The sequence below is a fragment of the Balaenoptera borealis genome (assembly GCF_965194805.1).
Source record: "Balaenoptera borealis genome assembly, chromosome: 10".
NCBI classification, from domain to species: domain Eukaryota; kingdom Metazoa; phylum Chordata; class Mammalia; order Artiodactyla; family Balaenopteridae; genus Balaenoptera; species Balaenoptera borealis.
The window spans coordinates 86749006-86770036 of record NC_138874.1 but is presented as its reverse complement, the minus strand read 5'-3'; the positions used below and the strand labels follow the sequence as shown (position 1 = coordinate 86770036).

At 38.3% G+C, this 21031-nt stretch overlaps 2 protein-coding genes across 8 annotated transcripts in view; both read right to left on the bottom strand.

Annotated features, from left to right (window-relative positions):
- Positions 1-10299, bottom strand: part of CC2D2B (coiled-coil and C2 domain containing 2B) — a 101516-nt gene extending 91217 nt beyond the window's left edge. The window contains exons 1-5 of the mRNA XM_082406564.1: positions 10176-10299; positions 5806-5870; positions 4098-4158; positions 2765-2841; positions 2338-2403 (exon numbers count right to left, since the gene is read on the bottom strand). Coding sequence (XP_082262690.1) covers positions 2338-2403; positions 2765-2841; positions 4098-4158; positions 5806-5847 — 246 coding nt within the window. The 5' untranslated portion in view covers positions 5848-5870; positions 10176-10299. The remainder of the gene's footprint in view (positions 1-2337; positions 2404-2764; positions 2842-4097; positions 4159-5805; positions 5871-10175) is intronic.
- Positions 10300-13280: 2981 nt separating this feature from the next.
- Positions 13281-21031, bottom strand: part of ENTPD1 (ectonucleoside triphosphate diphosphohydrolase 1) — a 153395-nt gene continuing 145644 nt past the window's right edge. For all 7 annotated transcript variants that reach the window (XR_014248806.1, XM_082406534.1, XM_082406536.1 and 4 more), the window contains one exon: positions 13281-21031. This exon is cut by the window's right edge. The gene's annotated coding sequence lies outside the window, so the exon portion shown is untranslated.

Below are 21031 nucleotides of genomic sequence, written 5' to 3'. Positions count from 1 at the left end.
TCAGCCATAAAAAGAATGAAATCTTGCCATTTGTGACAACATGGATGGCCCTTGAGAGCATTATCCTAAGTGAAATAAGTCAGACAGAGAAAGACAAATACCATATGATCTCACTTATTGGTGAAATTTTTAAAAAGCAAAACAAAAAATCAAGCTCATAGATACAGAGAACAGACTGGTGGTTAACAGAGGCAGGGGGTGCAGGGGGCAGTAGGCAAAATGGGTGAAGGGGGTCAAAAGGTACAAACTTCCAGTTATAAAATAAGTAAGTCTTGGGGATATAATGTACAGCATGGTGACTAGTGAATAATGCTATATTGCATATTTGAAAGTTGTCAAGAGAGTAAAACTTAAAAGTCCTCATCACAAGAAAAAAACTTTTTTTTTATAACTACGTATGGTGACAAACGTTAACTAGACTTATTGTGGTGATCGTTTCCCAATATATGCAAATATTGAATCCTTATGTTGTACACTTGAAAGTAATATAATGTTATATGTCAATTATATCTCAATTAGAAAATTTTTAAAATTAAAAAATAAAAATATAGGGTCCAAATCTTCTCCATCTTCCCAATCTATCTCTTCACTCTAGTCAGAGTATTGAGAGCATTACCTTACAGTTAGATCAAAATGTGGACTCAGGGCAAACTCTTTTTTCTCTCCCTGTTTTTGGGTGCTCTCATGTATGAATGCACTCACATACAAGTATCACCCCACCCCACCAATAATCTTTTGTGAACTTAGAGATAATTAAAAGTATTAAAAGTGGCATATTCTTAGTGATGAACTTGCTTATAAATAGGCTCTCATTTTTCAATACTGTCAAGTCTGAATCTTTCAAATATAAATCACCTATCACTTCTTTGTCACACACATTTAAATGAACTGTTTTTAGAGAGGTTTGGGAGAGGAATCAGAAGGAAGGAAGGAAGGAAAGAAGGAAGGAAGGTAGGTAGGGAGGGAGGAAGGGAGGAAGGAAGGAAGGGAGAGAGAGAGAGGGAGGGAGGGAGGGAAAGAAAGGAAAGAAGGAAGGAGGCAATCTGCTAGTTTCTAAGAACCAAAGAATTCAAAAATATGTAAAATACAAAAGCTTATCCTACATCCTGTTTGTATCTACAATATCGCTGTCCCATTAACTTTAAAAGTTATGTACCTTTCAACAATACTGATATATAAATTGTCCATATATACTTTTACTTCCCTCTGTCTCTGCTCATTGCAAAATCATTTGCTAAAATTCTCAACTTCCTGAGCAGATATCCCTTCCTAGCAGTTTGTAATGGAAACTCTTAGAAGCCAATTTCTCTTCCTTTTTACCTCTTTTCTTAATATTCAATGGACTTATCTTGACAAACTTCTAATTTTTTACTATTCACAGTTAAATTAAATCAAAGTTAGGCTCACTTTTATTCATTTGCTGAATGAACAACATGTATACAATCATCTTTTTTTAGTCTGCTTTCACTATTAAATTTAATTAATTTTTACTAAGTACCCAAGAGGGACCCTGCAGTGAAGACAAAGATGAGTTTTTTAAAAACCCAAAATACATTCCTTACATTTTAAAATTTGAGAGTATTTTTAAAATACTCTCATTGCTTATGGCAGAAATGACTAGTTGTTCATTGCTGTCTTTTCTCCCATTTCTAATAATAGAACTTACTTTTAGCTGGATACAGAGACATTTTTTCCCACGTTCCTTTTAGTGGAAATAATGTGTGCAATTTTCAGGTCTTGTCCCGTAAGAGATCAATCTGCAATCCTATGGCTCTCTTCCTCCTCCCTTCCCTTTGGTTAGCAAATGAAGACACAGGAGCTTTGCCATTGGACTCAGAGATGGAAACTAAGTGTTGAAGATGGCAGAACTCTCCTAGTAGCCTGGACTACTTATCTATTACACTAGAGAGAAATAAAACTTCTATCTTAATTAAGACATTTTACTTTGAATCTTTTTGTTAAAGCTGCTTAGCCTTTACTCTAAATAATGCAGTTCGCCCAAGATGTGAGTGATTTTGTCATTTGAAGTTTCAAATATGTGATTACACATTGTATTTCAGAACAAAATCTGTAAGTCGGGGATCACCTATAATATTTTATTATAATTTTTTAAGATAAGAAATAATGTCAAGTAGAAATAGAGAGTGAGTAAATATTGGCATGAGAGATCTTTTTGGAGTGACAAAATGGTCTAAAATTGGATTATAATGTTGATTATATATTCTGTAAATTTACTAAAAATCATTGAATCATACGCTTAAAATGGATGAATTTTCACTATGTAAAGTACACCTCAATAAATCTGTTCTAAAAAGTTTTTTTAAAGAAGTTATTCACCTTAGACCACTGATACATCTTATTACCAATGAGCAGCTGAGTTGAAGATTTTTTGCCTTGATTAATCTGAAACACAATGTAAATAAATAGTATGGAAAACTTAATGTTCACAGATATAGACATAATCGTGTTCATAAGTCTTTTGCCCAAAATGGATAAAAACAAAGACTTCTCAATGTTTTTCTTTTAAAAAGTATATACATGTTTTCTCCTGAGATGTCAAATTTAGTTACCATAACCAAATCACTTAATTTTTCTTGGCTTCAAGTTTGGAAATAGAAAGCATGGAAAATAACTTGAAGCTTTTTGGATTTAAGGAGCTATATTAAAATAGAATTTTAGCTCTTTTTTGATAAAGAAAAGTTTATCATGATATATGTTGATTTAAACAGTAAATTTGAAAATAGGAAAGAAAAAATAATATTACCTTGGCATTTTTTAGCTTTTCTCTTACTTTGCCTCTCAGCGTTTCTATTATGTTTTGATTTTCTTCCATATTTAAATCTATCAAGAAGCCAACATAATATGGAGTTCATGACACTTTCTTATAATATAATTAAACAGCAATAGCATCAAAAGTACTTATTAAATAGCATGCATTTCTTTGGATCATGACAATTATGAAGACTGGGTCACTGCCCCATGAGAGCTTAGAACCTAGAAAATAAAGCTTAGAAACTTCCCCCTTTTCCATCTGGAATAAATACTCATGCATGGTCAGGACTGAATTTTGTAGTCAGGCTAAAAAAAAAAAAAAAGGTTCAGATAAGCAAACCTTTATCTTTTTCCTTTTAGGAAAAAAAATCCATGAAAACAGTAATATTCTATATAAACTGCTCTACAGTCCACAGAATATACAAATATCAAAACCAGTTTACTTCCACTTGCTTAAACTGAAGAGGAAGGAATCTGAAAAAAAGAGAGGTAAGTCTCCAAGCACCCATTTTAAGTACTTATGTCAGTTTTGTAAATTCAGTATAATACTGCCAGCTCTTAGAGGAAATGAAACAGTCTTGCTGGGTATAAAGAAGGCTCCAGCTGTTATGTGTACTCCAAGCCTCATGTTATTTTCTTCTCATCCACCAGATGATCTACTGTATGGATTGAGAAAGACAGGGGTTATGCAGTCCTAGGTACAATAGAAAATGGAGGACCTACTGGTCATTTTGCCTTGTATTTTTCTTTTTCTTCTCCCTGCCTTTGAGTAGTTAAAGGTTAAATAGAAAATGGTGGAAATAAAGGGTAAGCATAAAGCTAAATCAGTATAGGTCATGAGAATCTTCATTCTTAGTTGCAGTATTCCATGATAAAATTTAAAAATTATTAGTTGGTTTGTTTATACTCTATTCCCAGAACTTAGAATGACAGACGGCACATAGTAGGTGCTTAATAAATATTTTCTGGATAAATGAAGCAGGAGTCAACCATTATTTATATATTTTTCTCCCTGAGACCTGGAAACTTCCTGAAACAGGTTCTGTATCTCTGTATCTTTATGGTCTAACATAGCCTGAAGAACGAAAAGATTCTCCATGTTTGCAGAGAGAGAGAGAGAAAACAAAACTTAGTTTTATTACATGCACTAACTTTACCATTATTTCCTTATACCCACTTGTATTATATAGGAAGTTTAGTTTCTGTTTGAACTTATCCCTTAAGAAACTGTGTTCCCAAATGAAACCCTGGGATAGAATTAGTCATTTACATCTTTAAAAAATAAAGTCCAACAGTATTAGAGCTGTGGTATACTTATTGAGAACCTTTCTGGAGATGCTTGTCTACATTTTCTTCTACTGCAATGTTATCTGTGTCTTCTGATATCTGCAAAAAAAGGGGGGAAGGGTTACCTTGTATCTTTTTGTTTTGGCATTTAACATCTTTTCATAGGTTTATCAGCCCTTTGAAAGTCATCTCCTTTAAAATGACAATTCATATCCTTTGCCTGTTTTCTTAAATTTCATCCTTTTATCAATGGGTATGAGCTCTTTATATACGATAGATTTTTAAATTAAAAAATTGCTCTCTGTAATATCAAAAAGAACCTTTTAATGATAAAATCCAGTAGATAGTTGTTAGTGTTCATATACTGCCTACTTCATATACCTTTTAGGAGGGTCAAATGAGATCAAACATATGAAAATACTTTGAAACTCAACACTATATCAATGTTAGCTATTACCTGAGTACTCTGTAGCATCTGATAACTTTCTAAAAGCTTTCTATATCCTTTTCCTCTACCCTTCTACCTCTCTGGCCACTTATTCCTTGTATCCTTTCTTGGTCACACTTCTCCTCATAGCCTAAATGTGGGCACATTCCAAGCATTTGGAGAGTGCATGGATTCCCATGGCTTCCCAAATCTGTCTCCAACCTTGACTGCTCTCCTGAATACCATATTTCTAGTTGCCTACTGGTATTTCTAATTGAATGTACTACCATTATCAAAAATTCAATATTTTAAAATGAGCATTTATTTCTTTTACCACTTTTTAAACCTCAATATTCTAAAATTAAACCATACTAGCAATGTTAAATGTTTTTTTTAGAACAATATGGATGTTTTTCATTTTAAGTTGAAAAAATAGTATAGCAAAAGACTCCTTAAATAACAACTGTACATCCTAACCAAATTAATGTGCAGTTGGAGTGGGAAGAGCAAGCAGACACACATCAGATTTCCAATCACAGTAAAAACATGGATTCGTGTCAAAAGCCAAAGCAGGGTATACTGACATGATCACTGTAAGAGCTTAGTCTATAAACTTTCTGAAAGAACTCCAAATCCACCAGTGGTTCCTGTACCACACTTAAGAACTACTGAGTAAGGTCAGTATGAACTAAGATGTTCTGTTCTTACTAAAGCTTCAGTATTTTCCTCAACAAAATTAAAAATACCTAACTTCACTCTTGACCAAGGAGACAGCAACCCTTGAAGGTGTGATGTGACATCAACCCCAGCAAGTGATTGATAGATGTCTCCTTCAATTCCCAATAATCTCACCAGCATTCTGGATATACTTTTCATAACTTCCCATCCCCATCTAGAAGGCAGGAATAAAATATGAATCTTAATTGGAGTTACTCTAGGTGACACGTAGATACCAGTCCTAAAAATGTTTCACTCATTCATTGATTAAAAAAAGAAAAACTTTTTTTTTTTTTTTTTTTTTTTAGCAAAGCAGGAAATGGATTGTTGGCTGGTTGAGAGAACAGAGAAATAAATATTTAAATAAGGGAATAAATAAATAAATAAATATATAAATAACTCACCTCTAATACTCTTTATTACATAATTGACAGACCAAAGAGTATAATTCATCTGTAAACTCTCTTATTATTTTTTTAACATATGAACTGTACGATTTGTATATAGAACCAAATATATCACATTTTTTCAAGATTATCCTACATTTACAATTGAGCTATTTAGTATAATCAAAATCCTTACAAACTCCATTAATACCTTACTTTTCTAAAAATATCTTCTTTTCTCTTTGAAATCTTTTTCATGATGGTTCTTTCATTTCCACTTTCTAAATAAATAAGAAATATTTTTAAGAATTATATATCATATTACTGAGAGAAAACAATTACTTTGATACTTGAGATAAACACGCTATTTAAATTTTTTAATTTAACTAAAAACTAAACAAAGAAACATACTATTGCCTTTAGTATTTAATTGTTGATCACCTTTAGTATTTAACAGAAATTCTAGTTAGTCCAATAAGACATGTAAAAGAGTTAGAGGTAAAACTATTGGAAAGGAGACAACAGACTGATTTTTTTGTAGAGGGTAGGTTTTATACATAGAAACTCCAAGACACTCAATCAAAAAACTTTAGAAAAAATGAGAAAGTTGATAAGTGGCAGAATACAAGAGAATGTATGGCAAAGTTAACAGCTTCCCTATATGCTAATATAATAGAAAAAAATCACTTTCATAACAGCAATACAAAACTTTTTCAAAATACATAGGAATAACTTCAATGAAAATATTTGGGACCTCCCCCCCCAAAAAAGTATAAAACTTTACAGTGAGAAAAAAATCTGATTAAACAAAGAGATATTCCCTGGAGGCAGGAAAACTAGTTAAGAAGCCATTATAATAGTCCTGATGAGAGATTCTGGAGATCTGAATCCAAAAGTGGAAGCGGGAATGGAAGATGGAGATTCAGTTAAGAGGCAGAATTCACAGACTTTGGTGAGTAACTAGTTGTGTAGGACAAAGTGAGGGAGGAATCAAGGACTCTAAGGTTTGGGCTTGAGTAACTGAGAGGTAGTATCATTCTGAGTACTGTCGAAGATAATTGGGGAAGGGGTTAAAGAGTTCAGTTTTCAGAGGCTGCTTACGGGACATTAAGGTGAGAGGTCCAAAAAGTGATTAACAATACTGAACTGACTTGGAGCAGAAGAGAACCAGGTCTAAGTTAGCTAACTCCTTTGTTTAATCAGTAAAAAAAAGCATTTAAGAGATTGATTCTATGACTCTTGAAAAGAATCAACACCTTTAAGATTTTTCCCACCAACATACCAAGAATGGACACAACAGGAATAGAATGCTGGGAAAAGAGAATTTTGAATTTACTTTCCATTCTGCAAGAACTTCTAAAATGAACTTCAAATCAATACCTGGCTTACTGATGCCTACACCTGCAAATTTTATCTGCTAAAGCTACGGAAAACATTAGCAGTGGCACATTCTATAGATAGTTAAATTATAATAAATTATTAAATAAAAATCTTATTGTAGAAGAAATCATTAATCACGTTTTTTGCAGACCTGTAGATGTTTCTAAACGTTTATTTATCGTTTCATAAATACTATAAGATAAATAAATGATTACAGACAAAATAGTAGATAAAATTGAAGATCCGGATGAAAATTGCATTTGCCCTATTGAAAAATCACATGTGGAAGTAAGGAAAAATTATGACTCAGACTTCCACCTTCTTACAGAAATTCAACTTTCTGTGTTAAAAAACTGGCTCCAGGGGCTTCCCTGGTGGCGTAGTGGTTGAGAATCTGCCTGCCAATGCAGGGGACACGGGTTCGAGCCCTGGTCTGGGAAGATCCCACATGCCGCAGAGCAACTAGGTCCATGAGCCACAGTTGCTGAGCCTGCGCGTCTGGAGCCTGTGCTCGGCAACAAGAGAGGCCGCGATGATGAGAGGCCCGCACACCGCGATGAAGAGTGGCCCCCACTTGCCACAACTGGAGAAAGCCCTCGCACAGAAACGAAGACCCAACACAGCCATACATACATACATACATACATACATACATAAATAAATATTAAAACTTAAAAAACAAACAAACAAAAAAAAACAATAAGGAATTTCTAAAAAAAAAAAAAAAAAAAAACTGGCTCCAACAGTTAAATCCAATATTCTCTTCAAGGATATTGCTAATTTACAATTCTTGTAGTTACAGCTTTTTCTAAAAGATAAGGAAATTGAAGATTAGCTATTTTTGTATCAGATGAACTGGAGGTCCACAGTCAAAGCCTGAGAATTAAAGTGAAGTAATTCATTCAACCTTTTCTGGTCCATACCAAACAGAAGGCAATTTTTATAAGTGTTTTATAAGTATAAATGTTTGCCCCTTGCTTGGCATTTAGAAATCTCTGGGTTCTGCAAATACATCCAGCAATGCTTTTATCACTATGGTGATTCCTGAAATAAAAATTCCTAAAGCCTATTCTATGTTGTGTGTAAATTTAACTTAACATTCAACCACCTGCCACTTGGTTTCAGGAGTGTTAGCAGAACAAAATTACAGGAAAATCTCTAGTGTATGAAATGGTCACAAAATGCATATTCTGGTATCTAATAATATATCTTTGGTTAAGTATAAACTAACTAGAAATTTGTTTTTCCTTCAGTTTTTCCCCAGCTCTTGTTGAAAATAACTTCAAATGTATTAATCCACTTTTCTTCCTTAGCAGAACAGAATTCAGTCCAAAACCCAGTTTCATCTTTATCTTTGTTCATTTATTGTCACATAGTATCATGAATCCTTTCTGAACTCCCTTATAGCAATGTTTGACAAATCATGTTCTCCCAGATTTCTTTGATTTGAATGGGGATGCTATGCGAAAAAATTAGTCTCATTCAAAGTTATGATAAAATTAAAGCAATGGATAGCACTTTTTCAAAATAAAAATTTATTAAATACATGTCACCAGCTACCCTTTACTGGTACTGGGATATGGAAAAGGTGGAACTTAACCAAAATATTCCACAATTAAGTGTGACACAGCATTATTTCACAGTGTTTCACAAAAAGTATCAAGATTTCCAGGTGTTCCATTACCTAAGTTTAAAAATTAATATCTTTTAGTTAACTGTGATCTTATTTTCTAAAATGAAAACCTAGGAACCAAAGTTCTGACAAAGAATTTTCTGATCTGTGAATTTGTACACGTCTCTGAAAGGCATCAAAACTAAATCATCCATTGCTCTCAGGACTAAGCCGGAAATCATCACAACCTGCTTCTGTAGGTCAAGAAAGACTGGGTCCACTTCCCTTGAAACTTGTGGTTATAAAAATTGAGGGCTTCCCTGATGGCGCAGTGGTTAAGAATCAGCCTGCCAATGCAGGGGACACGGGACTCTGGTCTGGGAAGATCCCACATGCCGCGGAGCAACTAAGCCCGTGCGCCACAACTACTGAGCCTGCGCTCTAGAGCCCGTGAGCCACAACTATTGAGCCCACGTGCCACAACTACTGAAGCCCACTCGCCTAGAGCCCATGCTCCGCAACAAGAGAAGCCACCACAATGAGAAGCCCACGCACTGCAATGAAGAGTAGCCCCCGCTCGCAGCAACCAGAGAGAAGCCCGCGTGCAGCAACAAAGACCCAATGCAGACAAAAATAAAATAAATAAAATAAAATAAATTTTTTTTAAAAATTGAATAAGTGACAAAACAAATTATAAAAACTGTAGTATATTTTGAAACATTATATCCAACACACAATGCAATGTAATTTTGCTACCCACAAGTTCATCATAGGATTGATAAAAATGTATTAATTCATAGAGCAACAAGGGCCATGAGGTCCAGAAACTGGACACAAGTAAGTCCTGTGATGTTATCTTTTATTTAAACCTGAAGATGTATCTTGGGTGCCTGTACTTATAGTCTCCACTGGAGAGAAACTCAAAACAAAGGCCCTTTCTGTAAGTGAGGCCAAAAGACGCTTGTGTCCACTTCCCCACCTAAGCCCTGCTCACCACTCTCTCATAAACCTTCAACTATACCCAGACCAAACTCTTCTTTATACTCTCCGCTAATTTCATCGTTTGATTTTTCCAGCTTCTCCCGTAATCTAGAGCATTCCACATTTCAAAGCCGGATTCAAACCCCACATCTTCCAGGAAATTTTTTCTGACTCTGGTCCTTCTGTGACCTCCACTAGCACTAATAATACGTAGTTTTTGTTCATTACAGTCTACCTTACAAGGCCACTTGCTGCTTACCCTACAGTGGGCTGGGGCATGAACTCATCTTCTACCCTCCACGAATCCTAGCAAGGTGTTCAGCACACAGTAGGGACTCAATAAATAATACGGACCCGGATTCGAAGCAAATCAACCACTGCTCTCGAAAGCTATACAATGGAGTGGTTCTCAACCCTATTAATTCCCAAGAGGATGACTAATGGGTGGGCCAGGTCCCAGGGACTACAAGTCCCAGTGGCCCATGCGGGTCTGGCCCTCGTAGCCGGGGAACCCCGCTGGCTTTTACCACAGAGCCGGTCTCCAACCAGACAAAATACTGGAGCGTCTGACAGGGAAGGGTGGGGAGGCTTTCTGAGGCAGTAAGATATTCACCTGGATGGACTGCACTTTTGCTACGTCTGAGCAGCGAAGGCAGGACGCACCGTTCACCGCATACTCAGAGGTCACCAACCGCCCAGCAGCGCTCCCGACGTCCGCTCCACAAGCTAGCCGGGCGCTTGCTCCTCGGAGCTGAACTTCGAGGCGGTTCGGGAGCATGCGCGGTGCGGCCCCTCAGCCGGTCGGGCCCGGCGAGCGCTAGGAGCCGGTGCCTTCGGGAATCTTCCGTGCGCTACGTCTGCTCACCCGGCTGCGTGGGCTTGGGGCTCGGCCCGGTCTCCGCCTAGAGCGCCCGGCGGGAGCCACGGGCTTTGGTCACCCGCCGCCTGCGTCTGTGCTCCAGTGGCCGCAACTGCCCCGGCGGCTGTTCTGGAAGAGATCTGAGAGCGGGGTGGCCTGGGTCGTGAGAGCCCCGCACTTCTCGCGTTGTGGTGAAGAAGAAGCGTTATTCCCAAGGGGTGAGTATCGGCCGCGCGCTCCCTGGCCGGCGCGGGCCCGCGGTGACCACCGGACTCGCCTCTGAGCGGGTGTTCCCGGGGGAGGATGCTCCCGAGCCCGCCGTGGAAGTGCGGTCGCCCGCGCCGTCGAGATGCGCCCCGGAGCCTGTGACCCGCGTGCGGGGCGCCGAGGAGCGCGAAGACCCGGGTCGCCGGCGGGACCTGCCTCTCTGCCTTGCCCCGAGGAGAGAGGTTCTTAGAGTTCAGGTGCTTTGGATGTGGCATCTGAAAGAGCGCCCCCAATGTGCGAGGGGTTCTTTTTCTTTCCAGAGCTTGCTATTAGTGTAACCAATTGAATTATTTTGCACTCTTAAAATAGGGCATGCTGGACATGCGCACTTGTGACATGTCATCTTCGCTTAATGAAAGAAACAACTTACATTGATTTATTTTCTTTTCCCAGTGACTCACCTCGTGTTAAAATAACGAGTTAAATAAAATGTTCCGTAACTTGTCCTGGGAAACTCTGGCGGGGGCGAAGTGAGGAAACTTGCTAGTATGGAAAGCAGCACAGCAGTATTATGTACGCTTTCATTTATTCAGATGTTCAGCAAATGTTTAATGGCCGCTTTCTGTGTGAGGCGTTGTGCTTAGCGCTTTAATCCTAGAGAAATTTAGAAAGTGTTTAAAACTTCTAACAAACATTTGGGGAAGGGGAGATGTGGGAGTAAAGAAACTGCTGCAAAACTAATGTTCCAGGTTATATTGGTACATTATGGCATAAGTACAAGTAGAACTGAAGTTCCATTCACCTTATAATCTGAAATAATGCATACGGATAAATGTGTCCAAACCTTGAAATCATTTGGCCAAACTGTCATACTGAATAAAATCCTTGCAGGGTCTCCCATCTTTCTAGGGCTCTTCTGGTATAGGAATTTAGGAACAATGAGAGTGGAGAAAGAGAAGATGTCTAGAAATATTGGGCTGGCCAAAAAGTTCCTTTGGTTTTAAAGTAAAAATAAAAGATACATATTTCATTTTCACCAAGAACTTTATTAAACAACGTATTCACCGTTTTGTTCCACTACCTTCTGCCATTTTTCAGGCAACTTCATAATTCCACCTTCCCAAAACTTTTTATCATTTTGAGCAAAGAACTGTTCCAGGTGCCTTGTACAGTCTTCCAGGGATTTGAAATTTTTTCCATTAAGAGAATTTTGTAAAGACCTAAATAATTGGAAATCCGAAGGTGCAATGTCTAGTGAATACGGCGGATGAATCAGAACCTCCCAGCCAAGCTGTAACAGTTTTTGCCTGGTCATCAAAGACATGCGGTCTTGCGTTATCCTAATGGAAGATTATGCGTTTTCTGTTGACTAATTCCAGACGCTTTTCGTCGAGTGCTGCTTTCAGTTGGTCTAATTGGGAGCAGTACTTGTTGGAAATTAATCGTTTGGTTTTCCGGAAGGAGCTCATAATAGAGGACTCCCTTCCAGTCCCACGACATACACAACATCACCTTCTTTGGATGAAGACAGGCCTTTGGTATGGTTGGTGGTGATTCATTTTGCTTGCCCACAATCTCTTCCATTCCACATTATTGTACAGTATCCACTTTTCATCGCCCGTCACAATTTGTTTTAAAAACGGAACGTTTTCATTATGTTTAAGTAGAGAATCGCACGTGGAAATATGGTCAAGAAGGTTTTTTTGGCTTAACTTATGTGGAACCCAAACATCAAAGCGATTAACATAACCAAGCTGGTGCAAATGATTTTCAGTGCTTGATTTGGATATTTTGAGTACGTCGGCTATCTCCCACGTCGTAAAATGTTGATTGTTCTCAATGTCTCGATTTGATTGCTATCAACTTCAACTAGTCTACCCAACCACGGAGCATCGTCCAGCGAGAAATCTCCTGCACGAAACTTCGCAAACCACGTTTGACATGTTTGATCAGTCACAGCACCTTCTCCACACACTGCACAAATCTTTTTTTTTGCATTTCAGTTGCATTTTTACCTTTCTTGAAATAATAAAGCATAATATGCCAAAAATGTTGCTTTTCAGCAACATTTTGCATTTCGGCAAAATGGCTACACAAAAATTCACCAATTTTGATGAGTTTTTTCTAATGCACACTGATATGACTGTTGTCACAATACAATCTAACAAAATTGTTTCAAAGGAAGTTAAAAACAACTAAGTGCTACCAGAGCCATCTTATGGAAAAAACCGAATGAACCTTTCGACCAACCCAATACATCTCTTAAATAGCAACATTATAGAGTATGTGTGCATATGCAAATGATATGTACTCTGTGGTGTTCCTTAAGTACACCTAACTCCTGGAATCATTATTATACAGTGGTACATGTTTTTAAAAATACATATAGCATGTATTTACTGAGATGCATTATTATAACTACACCTAATTGTTATGAACTATATAGGCCCAAATAATGAACAGGCTAAATAGAGGTAGGATTTGAGCTCTAATCGTAGACATAGTTCAGAGGGGGAAAAAAATCAACCCTAAATATATTCAAGTTTAAAGAGCATTATGTGTTTTGGGGGGAAGAAGAGGGAAGCAGTATCAGTCCAGCGGATATCTCAAACTAGTGGGCCAAATCTCATTTGCCAAAGTGTTTTGATTCAGTTTTTTGTTTTTTGTTTCTGTTTTTGTTTTAATTAATTAATTAATTTATTTATTTTTGGCTGTGTTGGGTCTTCGTTTCTGTGCCAGGGCTTTCTCTAGTTGCAGCGAGCGGGGGCCACTCTTCATCACGGTGCGCGGGCCTCTCACTATCGCGGCCTCTCTTGTTGCGGAGCACAGGCTCCAGACGCGCAGGCTCAGTAGTTGTGGCTCACGGGCCTAGTTGCTCCGCGGCATGTGGGATCTTCCCAGACCAGGGCTCGAACCCGTGTCCCCTGCATTGGCAGGCAGATTCTCAACCACTGCGCCACCAGGGAAGCCACAGTTTTTTGGGTTTTTTTTTTAAGTTGCTGTCATTTGAAGGTCAGGAGACTTAACATAAAAGTCTATATTTCTGAAAAATCAGATTTAGAAAAACCAGATCTGTACATGGCAGTCATCCAAGGCAATAGTCAGTTGTAAGTGATTTGCAGCTCTCTTCGCTATGAACAGAAAGCCTCTCCAGTTGTCCAGTCCTCCAATTTACCATCACCCCCCTCTGGCCTCTTCAGCACTGAGGCTTAGTGTAAGTTACCTTTTCATTTTATCGTTTCTTTATTTGGGGCATGTTTTACTTAGGTGTGTCAAACGCCTGCCTGGCGTTTGAATTTGCAACTCCATCTATATAGGGTAAGAGGGAAGAAGGACCTTAATTTATATTACTTGTTTCCAGAATAAAGTGTCATATCGAGTCCTCCAGACAGTGCTGTGAAGGACTGTTTTGTCAAGAGGTGCGGTTACCTTCCGTGATGTCAGCCTCAGAAGATGAATCTGCCTCAGATATCCCTAGAGTCCTTTAACTCAGTAAGCTGCAGTTTTGTCATCTGAACAACCTGGATGATCATAATATTCCCTCTCCTGCCTGCCACCTGAGATTATGGTGAAATGTGACCGTGAAATATGAAAGTGCTTTTTTAAATGTAAAACCATTAAACAAATTAGTTGCAATAACTCTAAAGCAGCAATTTTCTTATCTGGAGGTACAGATTTACTTTTACCTCCCAGTGACCTCTCTTCCCAAAGTGGGGGAGGGGGAGGGGAAATATATGGCCACAGACAAGAGATACTCTGATTGGGGTTGATTTAGAAAAGAACAAAAAAAAATGTACAATTGCCCTTTTAAATTATAGAATATTTTGACATGAGGGGTTTTTTTGGGGGGGAGGGGGAGGGGGAGAGGGAGAGGGATGATGGTAGTAAAAGACAGAAGATGAGAGAGAGGTGAGAAATGACCTTTGCTAAACCCTGCTGCTTAACATACTTTGATCGCATCAGATTTGAACTATTATAGTCATCTAAATTTGGAGACAGATGGTCTGCTTTTGTTTTTTGAAATAAAAATTCATTTTCCCATGGATTTCTGAAGTTTTTAGAAATGTATTTCAGAGATGTTCTCTGTTTATTTGATCCAAATGGAAAACTCTTTTATTAAGCTCTCTGCCTTATTTCTTTACTTTGAGAAACTTTCCTCATATAAGAGCAATTCCTGGTAGTTACACTTTGGATCCACTCTTTCCAAGTAAAATTCTGTTCTTTGCTATATTTGTATCCTAGTGGGATTATATATGTTGTAACAGAATAACCATACTGAGTTCTATACTCATATCCAAAACAGTTGGGATCTTCAATTCCATACAGCTGTGTCTCCCTCTTACTCTACTTATTTGCCCATTTTTCGGAGCTTTTCTGTCACAAAACCAGAGGGTCTGCCATGAGAAGGGCAGTTGTAGCCCAGTATGGGGATGAGGGGGATGAAGTCCCTGAATCCTGAAAATTGGGAACAGAGTACTGTCATACATCATTCTTGCCAAACATTGGGTGAGTTTAAGCTGGGACCTCACTCTCTAATGTAAATATTCAAAATTGATTTATATTTTTAAGTAGTGTTCTATAAATGTACTATCTAGAGTTTAAAATACTGTTTTATGTTCCAAACTATACTCATGCTTCAAGGGGTAACCTTTAGTTCTCCTTTGAAATTTACAGTTATCTTGTGTGAGTCTCTGATGGGTTTTTAAGCTTTGATTTTATTTTCTAAATGTATATATTAATGACAGAAGAGTATAAACATTATTAATCTTTTCATTTTGAGATTCATTAATTGCCTGAGTTTCTTAAGAGTTTTTATCTTTTAATAGTATAGCCACCAAAACTAATACTGATGTTTAACCTTAATAACCAAATAAAGTCCCAATGTCTTTGGCAGCTCTGCACCGAAACAGTATTATGAAAGTTTCGTTTAAGATCCAGAAATCAGTAAATCCTACCCTGCCTCTAGTTTCTGTCATACTTGGTAAACACCCAGAAAACTTCATGTGTATCACAGGTTCAGCACCCCAAATTCCCTGAACTGACTGTCTGCAGGACCATAACATCTAAGACTGTTCAATATTAAAAATCCTAAAGTCTGCCCTTCTCCTCTCCTTCTTCTTCTCTTCTCCTTCTTCATCTCTCCCTCTCCCTTATTTTTCTATACTTAATCCCTCACCTCATGAAGACCCTGTCTCTTGACTACCATTTTATCATCGGTAGTCTCTGTCAATAGATTAACTTTCTTCCTTGTCTAGCCACATTACTTGGTTTATTATTTATTCACACCAGTATCTAAACTTTCCTTGCCTTTTGTCTTTCTTCCACTTTTTCCCAGCATACTCTCCACTCTAGTTCAGTTTAGCCATTTGCTTTTTCAACAGATATATATATATAAATGTAACTAAATTCTAGTAGTGAAAATCACATAACCAGATTATTGTGGTGATGATATGTCATGGTCTATAATGTAGCTAGCCATTCTTTCCTTTTCCTACCCACAGCTACTGTTCTTTTATCATTCCTTAAACTTTCTACCCCACTTTTTTTTTAAAAACAAAATTCACATTTTGTTTAGGTTGAAAAAAACTATACAAAATTGATTTTCTTCACCAAAAATTACAGCAATATTTTCTGTATTATTCCTAGAAACCACAAAACACTTATTTTTGTAGGTTTTCTAGGTTTTGCTTGTAAATCAAGATGAGGCAGTAGATACAGTCATGGAAAAAGACAGAAAAAAACAGGCAAATCAGTTGTCAGTATGCATGGCCTCTGATCCTGTCTTGACCATGAAACAGAAGTGTTCAACATATACCTGCCAAAAAGCTTATGAAGATGTAGGCTCAATAAAGGAATATAAACAACAACCAGATGTGGAAAAACAATGGCAGGCTCTTCCATTCAAACTTTAACTATAACTTGTTCCTTTAACTTCATTTGATAAAGACAAAATCTACACTGACATCCTTGTTTGGCAAGCTCACATGTTTCTCTTACAGTCTGATAATTTTCTTAACAGTCCCTTACAGATTTTTAACAGCATACTTAAAACTCCTACTATTCAAAGGTCAGTCATGAGCTTCATTGTAATGTTTATAAAATGTATTCCTTCCTCCCATACCTCCTCAAAATTTATTTCTTCAAAGAACTGATAACTCAATACCTGACAATTGGATCCACAGTGATAAATGTTAATGTCTAAAATGACTTAACTAATACAATTCCAAAGTGCCATTAGCAGAGATCACACAGTGTAACATGGTACTTTCAATGCTATCTTCTGGAAGAACAGTTAGGTCTCCAAAGCATGGAACTTCAAACAGGCCATTTAAACAGGCAGATTATCAATGACTAATGTACTCAATGGGAGGCCTACAGGTCAAGATATTCAGTGATTAAGTGGCCTACGTACACCTTACAACTTTTCTGTAAGGTATTTTAAGATTTCTTACAGATTTTTTAAAATATCAAATATAAGAGAGAGCCTATTTTAAAAGTCTCTTAGGTATTTTCAATGGTTTCTGAATTATCTATAGGAAGCTCTGACTTACTTGTATAGAGTTTGATATATGTATCCACCATTAAATCCAAATCGTGTTTTGTATCCAAATTTATGTTCAGCAAAGCCAAGTTACTTTACCTTTGGTCTGTCAAAGTGTTCCTCAGGTATGCTTTGAGACGCTTTTGCCGATTTTCATAGCATTCATTCTCAACCTTCATCACAGGAAGAATACGTAGGACCTTCAGCAATGCATAAACATTAGGAAAATCTTGATGTCTGCCAGATGAAGAGCTTCATAAATAGTGGATGGAAGTTCTATATTTTTCCCTCTGTGTTTCCACTTGATTCTCCAACAATGCAGCTCAGCAGAGAGTGTGTCAGGATTAGGTAAATCACTTCTGTGCATGTCAGCATGATGCTCCTCTAATGTATTGAATTTGAGCTGTCCCATGACAGAGGGTACCAGACATAAGCATTTAAGAGCTCTGAGGTGCTGTTCTGAGAATATATCTTTCAGTTCCTGAATAATGTGTTCCACTGTTGGAACACTTAAGGGTTTCTTTATAGTAACTCTCAGAGGTTAGCTGAGATTCCAGGTTACTGTGCTGAGCTCTGTGCAATTTCCCTGGGAGTTTCATCTGAATATCAAGTTTGGTTGCCAAATTTGTGGCTTCCTCAAACCAAAATTCATGATAAACTTCGATATTTTCCATCACTTCATTCAGTGAATGCAGCACTGCAGTCAAACTACTGGCTGCATAGTGAATGCAGCACTGAAGTCAAACTACTGGCTGCAGAGAAGACATCAGAAGTTTGCCCCTGAAGATTTTTCCCAAAGGCTCTTGTAAAAGATAGAACATTTTTAAGAACAACAATGGTAACGATGAAATCAAAATCTGTTGCCGCACTATAGAGTACAAATGCTCGGCCAGCTATACAGTTATTCCATCTAACATTTGTGTCACTATTTATACCATCTAAACATAAAACAAGTGCTTGTAGGAGATCCACTAAGATTTCAAAAGCATCATGCCTGCCTGTCCACTGGAGAATGGCAAATTTCCTTCAGTTCTTTGCCCCTTTCTTCATTGTTCTGAAAGAGGATAGAAATTACATTGTCAAGCTCTAAAAGCAGTTGTGGTGATGGATGGAAAAAAGAACAAACTTCCTCAATTGTTCCTAATGCAACAGATACTCCCATAACAGGCAGTGATCTTGTCAACCACATATTTAAGGCACAGGAAGAGCAGAGTGTGTAGATAGCTTGGGGATATTTCTCTAAAAGTCTAGAAGCAACAACTTTCATTTTGGAAGAAAATCCACTGGACACAATGTAAGGCTGGCCGCAACAGTTCTCCATGTTTAATCCCCACTTCTCAGTTATCGTAGTGTGAAATTTCACAGCCAAAATTTCTGCATCAGCTTCATAAGGCAGGAAGCCCACAGATTCCTCTCTCAGGTTGTGAGCTTCGTCAACAAACCTCACCAACACAGGCAGGTGCTCTTCCCCTGCTGTGTCCACCACATCGTCAGTGATGATGGAAAAGAAGTGAGAGTCTCCCACTTCCCTGAGGGTTTCTTGCCGAATGCAGCTCTCACAGATCTCTAGCATCTGTTTCTGCTGTGTTTTCGAACAGAACAATGTGTTAACTGCTGTTGTCTCAAAGCGCTTTCTCAGAACCTCTTCGCCAGAATTGATCCGGCACTCAGGCAGTGCTTGAAAGTTATCAGGAGTAAAGAGATCTTCTGGGATTTCATCAGCTTCATGTCCATCCAGAGGTATGTTCTGTTTTTCCATAAGAATCAAAATTTCAAATAAAGATTTTAAGTATTGTTTTCCTTCTCTTCAAGGGTTAAGGGTAAAATGTCTTCATCCTGCTCTTCACCCCCTTCTTCTGCACTGGGGTTCTAAGCATTGCTGTTGTTTATTTCCTTATGTTTTGGTTCCTGTTAAGAGGTTTCACCAATTTTCTTCTGTTTCAGTGTCCTGATTTCATCTTCACTCAATTCTTTTATTCGTTTTCTGTGTCTACTGTGTGGATTATTCAAATGGCTGGTAAGATCAAATGTTGTTGGTATTGCATTATATCGAAGAACTGTCCTATAAGGACTCTCCCAATGACTTCACAAGTATCTGCTTCAGTTAATTTTGAGAAATAAAATAACCCAATCATTCTTTAGTTTTCTGATGCCTCTGCAAAATGTATAGTTCTACAGATCATATAAGTCTCAAAGTGTCTGGCACACAATCGATAATATTTAGTTGATCGGATGTTTTATCTTCTAAGTCTGCTCTCTTACAATTCTCCACCCACTTCTGGCATCTGGCTGGATCCCGCCGGAACGTGAAAAAGGCCAGGTCCGACTGCGTGCTCTTCCACGTGCAGTTGGGGGCCTCGCAGAAGTTCGGCATCGTTGTCTGCCAGCCGGCCGGCCTAGCCCTCCCCTCCCCGCCTCCTCAGGGCGGCCAGCCCGCCTGTCTGGGCCGGGGAGTGGAGCCGGCCCTCCTTAGGGCCGGCGTGCCGGGGGGCGGGGCCTCTACCCCACTTTTGACCTTGTACTTTCAGCTGCTGGCATTGCTTTCTCGGGGGAAGTAGACTCTCAGTCATGAACTGCAGCACTGACTGCCAGGCCAGCTTAACTTCATCAGCAGATATCCTTCTCTCCTCTCTCAGATGAAAAGGTACCCTTTTTTTCTACACAGCTGATCTTATATGTGTCCTAGATTCCATCCATTCTGTCTCTCCTGAGGCCTTGTTTCATCATTTAACCTTTTCTTTTATCTTTAGTATACCCTTTCCCCACCTTCCCATACCAGCTTCATTTCCCCTTTCCAACAACAACAACAAAACCAGAAATTGGATTTTTTCTGATTGGATTATTTTCTGATTTCTGCTCTCTTTCCTCTCCTTCACAGTCAAACTTGTAGAAAATGGAATCCTCTCCCTACCCCATCACCTATTAACTCCTCCACCCACAATATTCTAGTTTCCAGCACCTGTTGTGCTGCCAAGGACTGCACAGCATGCGGGATCTTAGTTCTCCAACCAAGGATCAAACCTGTGCCCCCTGCAGTGGAAGCGCAGTGTCTTAACCACTGGGCCACCAGGGAAGTCCCCTGCCAAGGACTTTCTAATTGCCAAAGCCAGTATATCTTGTTAGACCTCTTAAATGCACTTGGCTTTACGGACCACTTCCCAGTCTTGAACTTCTCTTCCTTGGTTTCTTTAACATCAGTTTCTACCGTTCTTCTCCCATCTCTTACACCATTTAAAATTTTCTATACTTATTCTCCTGGGGTCTTGCTCTAATTCCTTTTTCTGGGATTTTTTAGTTGTTTTCTTCTCTTTGGCATATAAACATGTTCAAGTTAATCTAAACAAAGCAAAAAACAAAACAAAAAACCAAAACTCTTCCTCTGCTGCCCTTAGTTGTTGTTCTACAGGGTTTTGTCCTTGATCCTTTTCTCTTTTCATTTTGTGTTGTTCCCTTGAGTAGTATCATAGCTTCAACTACCATCTGTGGGATAGTGGTTCCTAAATCTATCCTTAGCCCAGATTCTTCACCCAAGCTCCAGATTGTCTGTGACACCCTTAACCCAGTGCCCAAAGCACTCAGTATGTGTGGAGTTCAAAACCAACCTTGCCTCACAAAACTTATTCTCTGTATTTCCTATTTTTTAATGAAACCAGTATCTATTCAGTCACCCAAGTTAAAACTAAGAGCAACTCTGAAATTACATTTTTAAAAACATTCCACACACAGCACGTTATTTGATTCTGAATCATAAACAGCTTTCCTTTGAAGCCTGTCTTTGTCCTCATTGCTCTGCTTTAGTAGCCATCATCTCTTGACAGTAGCCTCCTAATTGATTTCCTTGTCTCCAAGCTGCCCTCTTCTG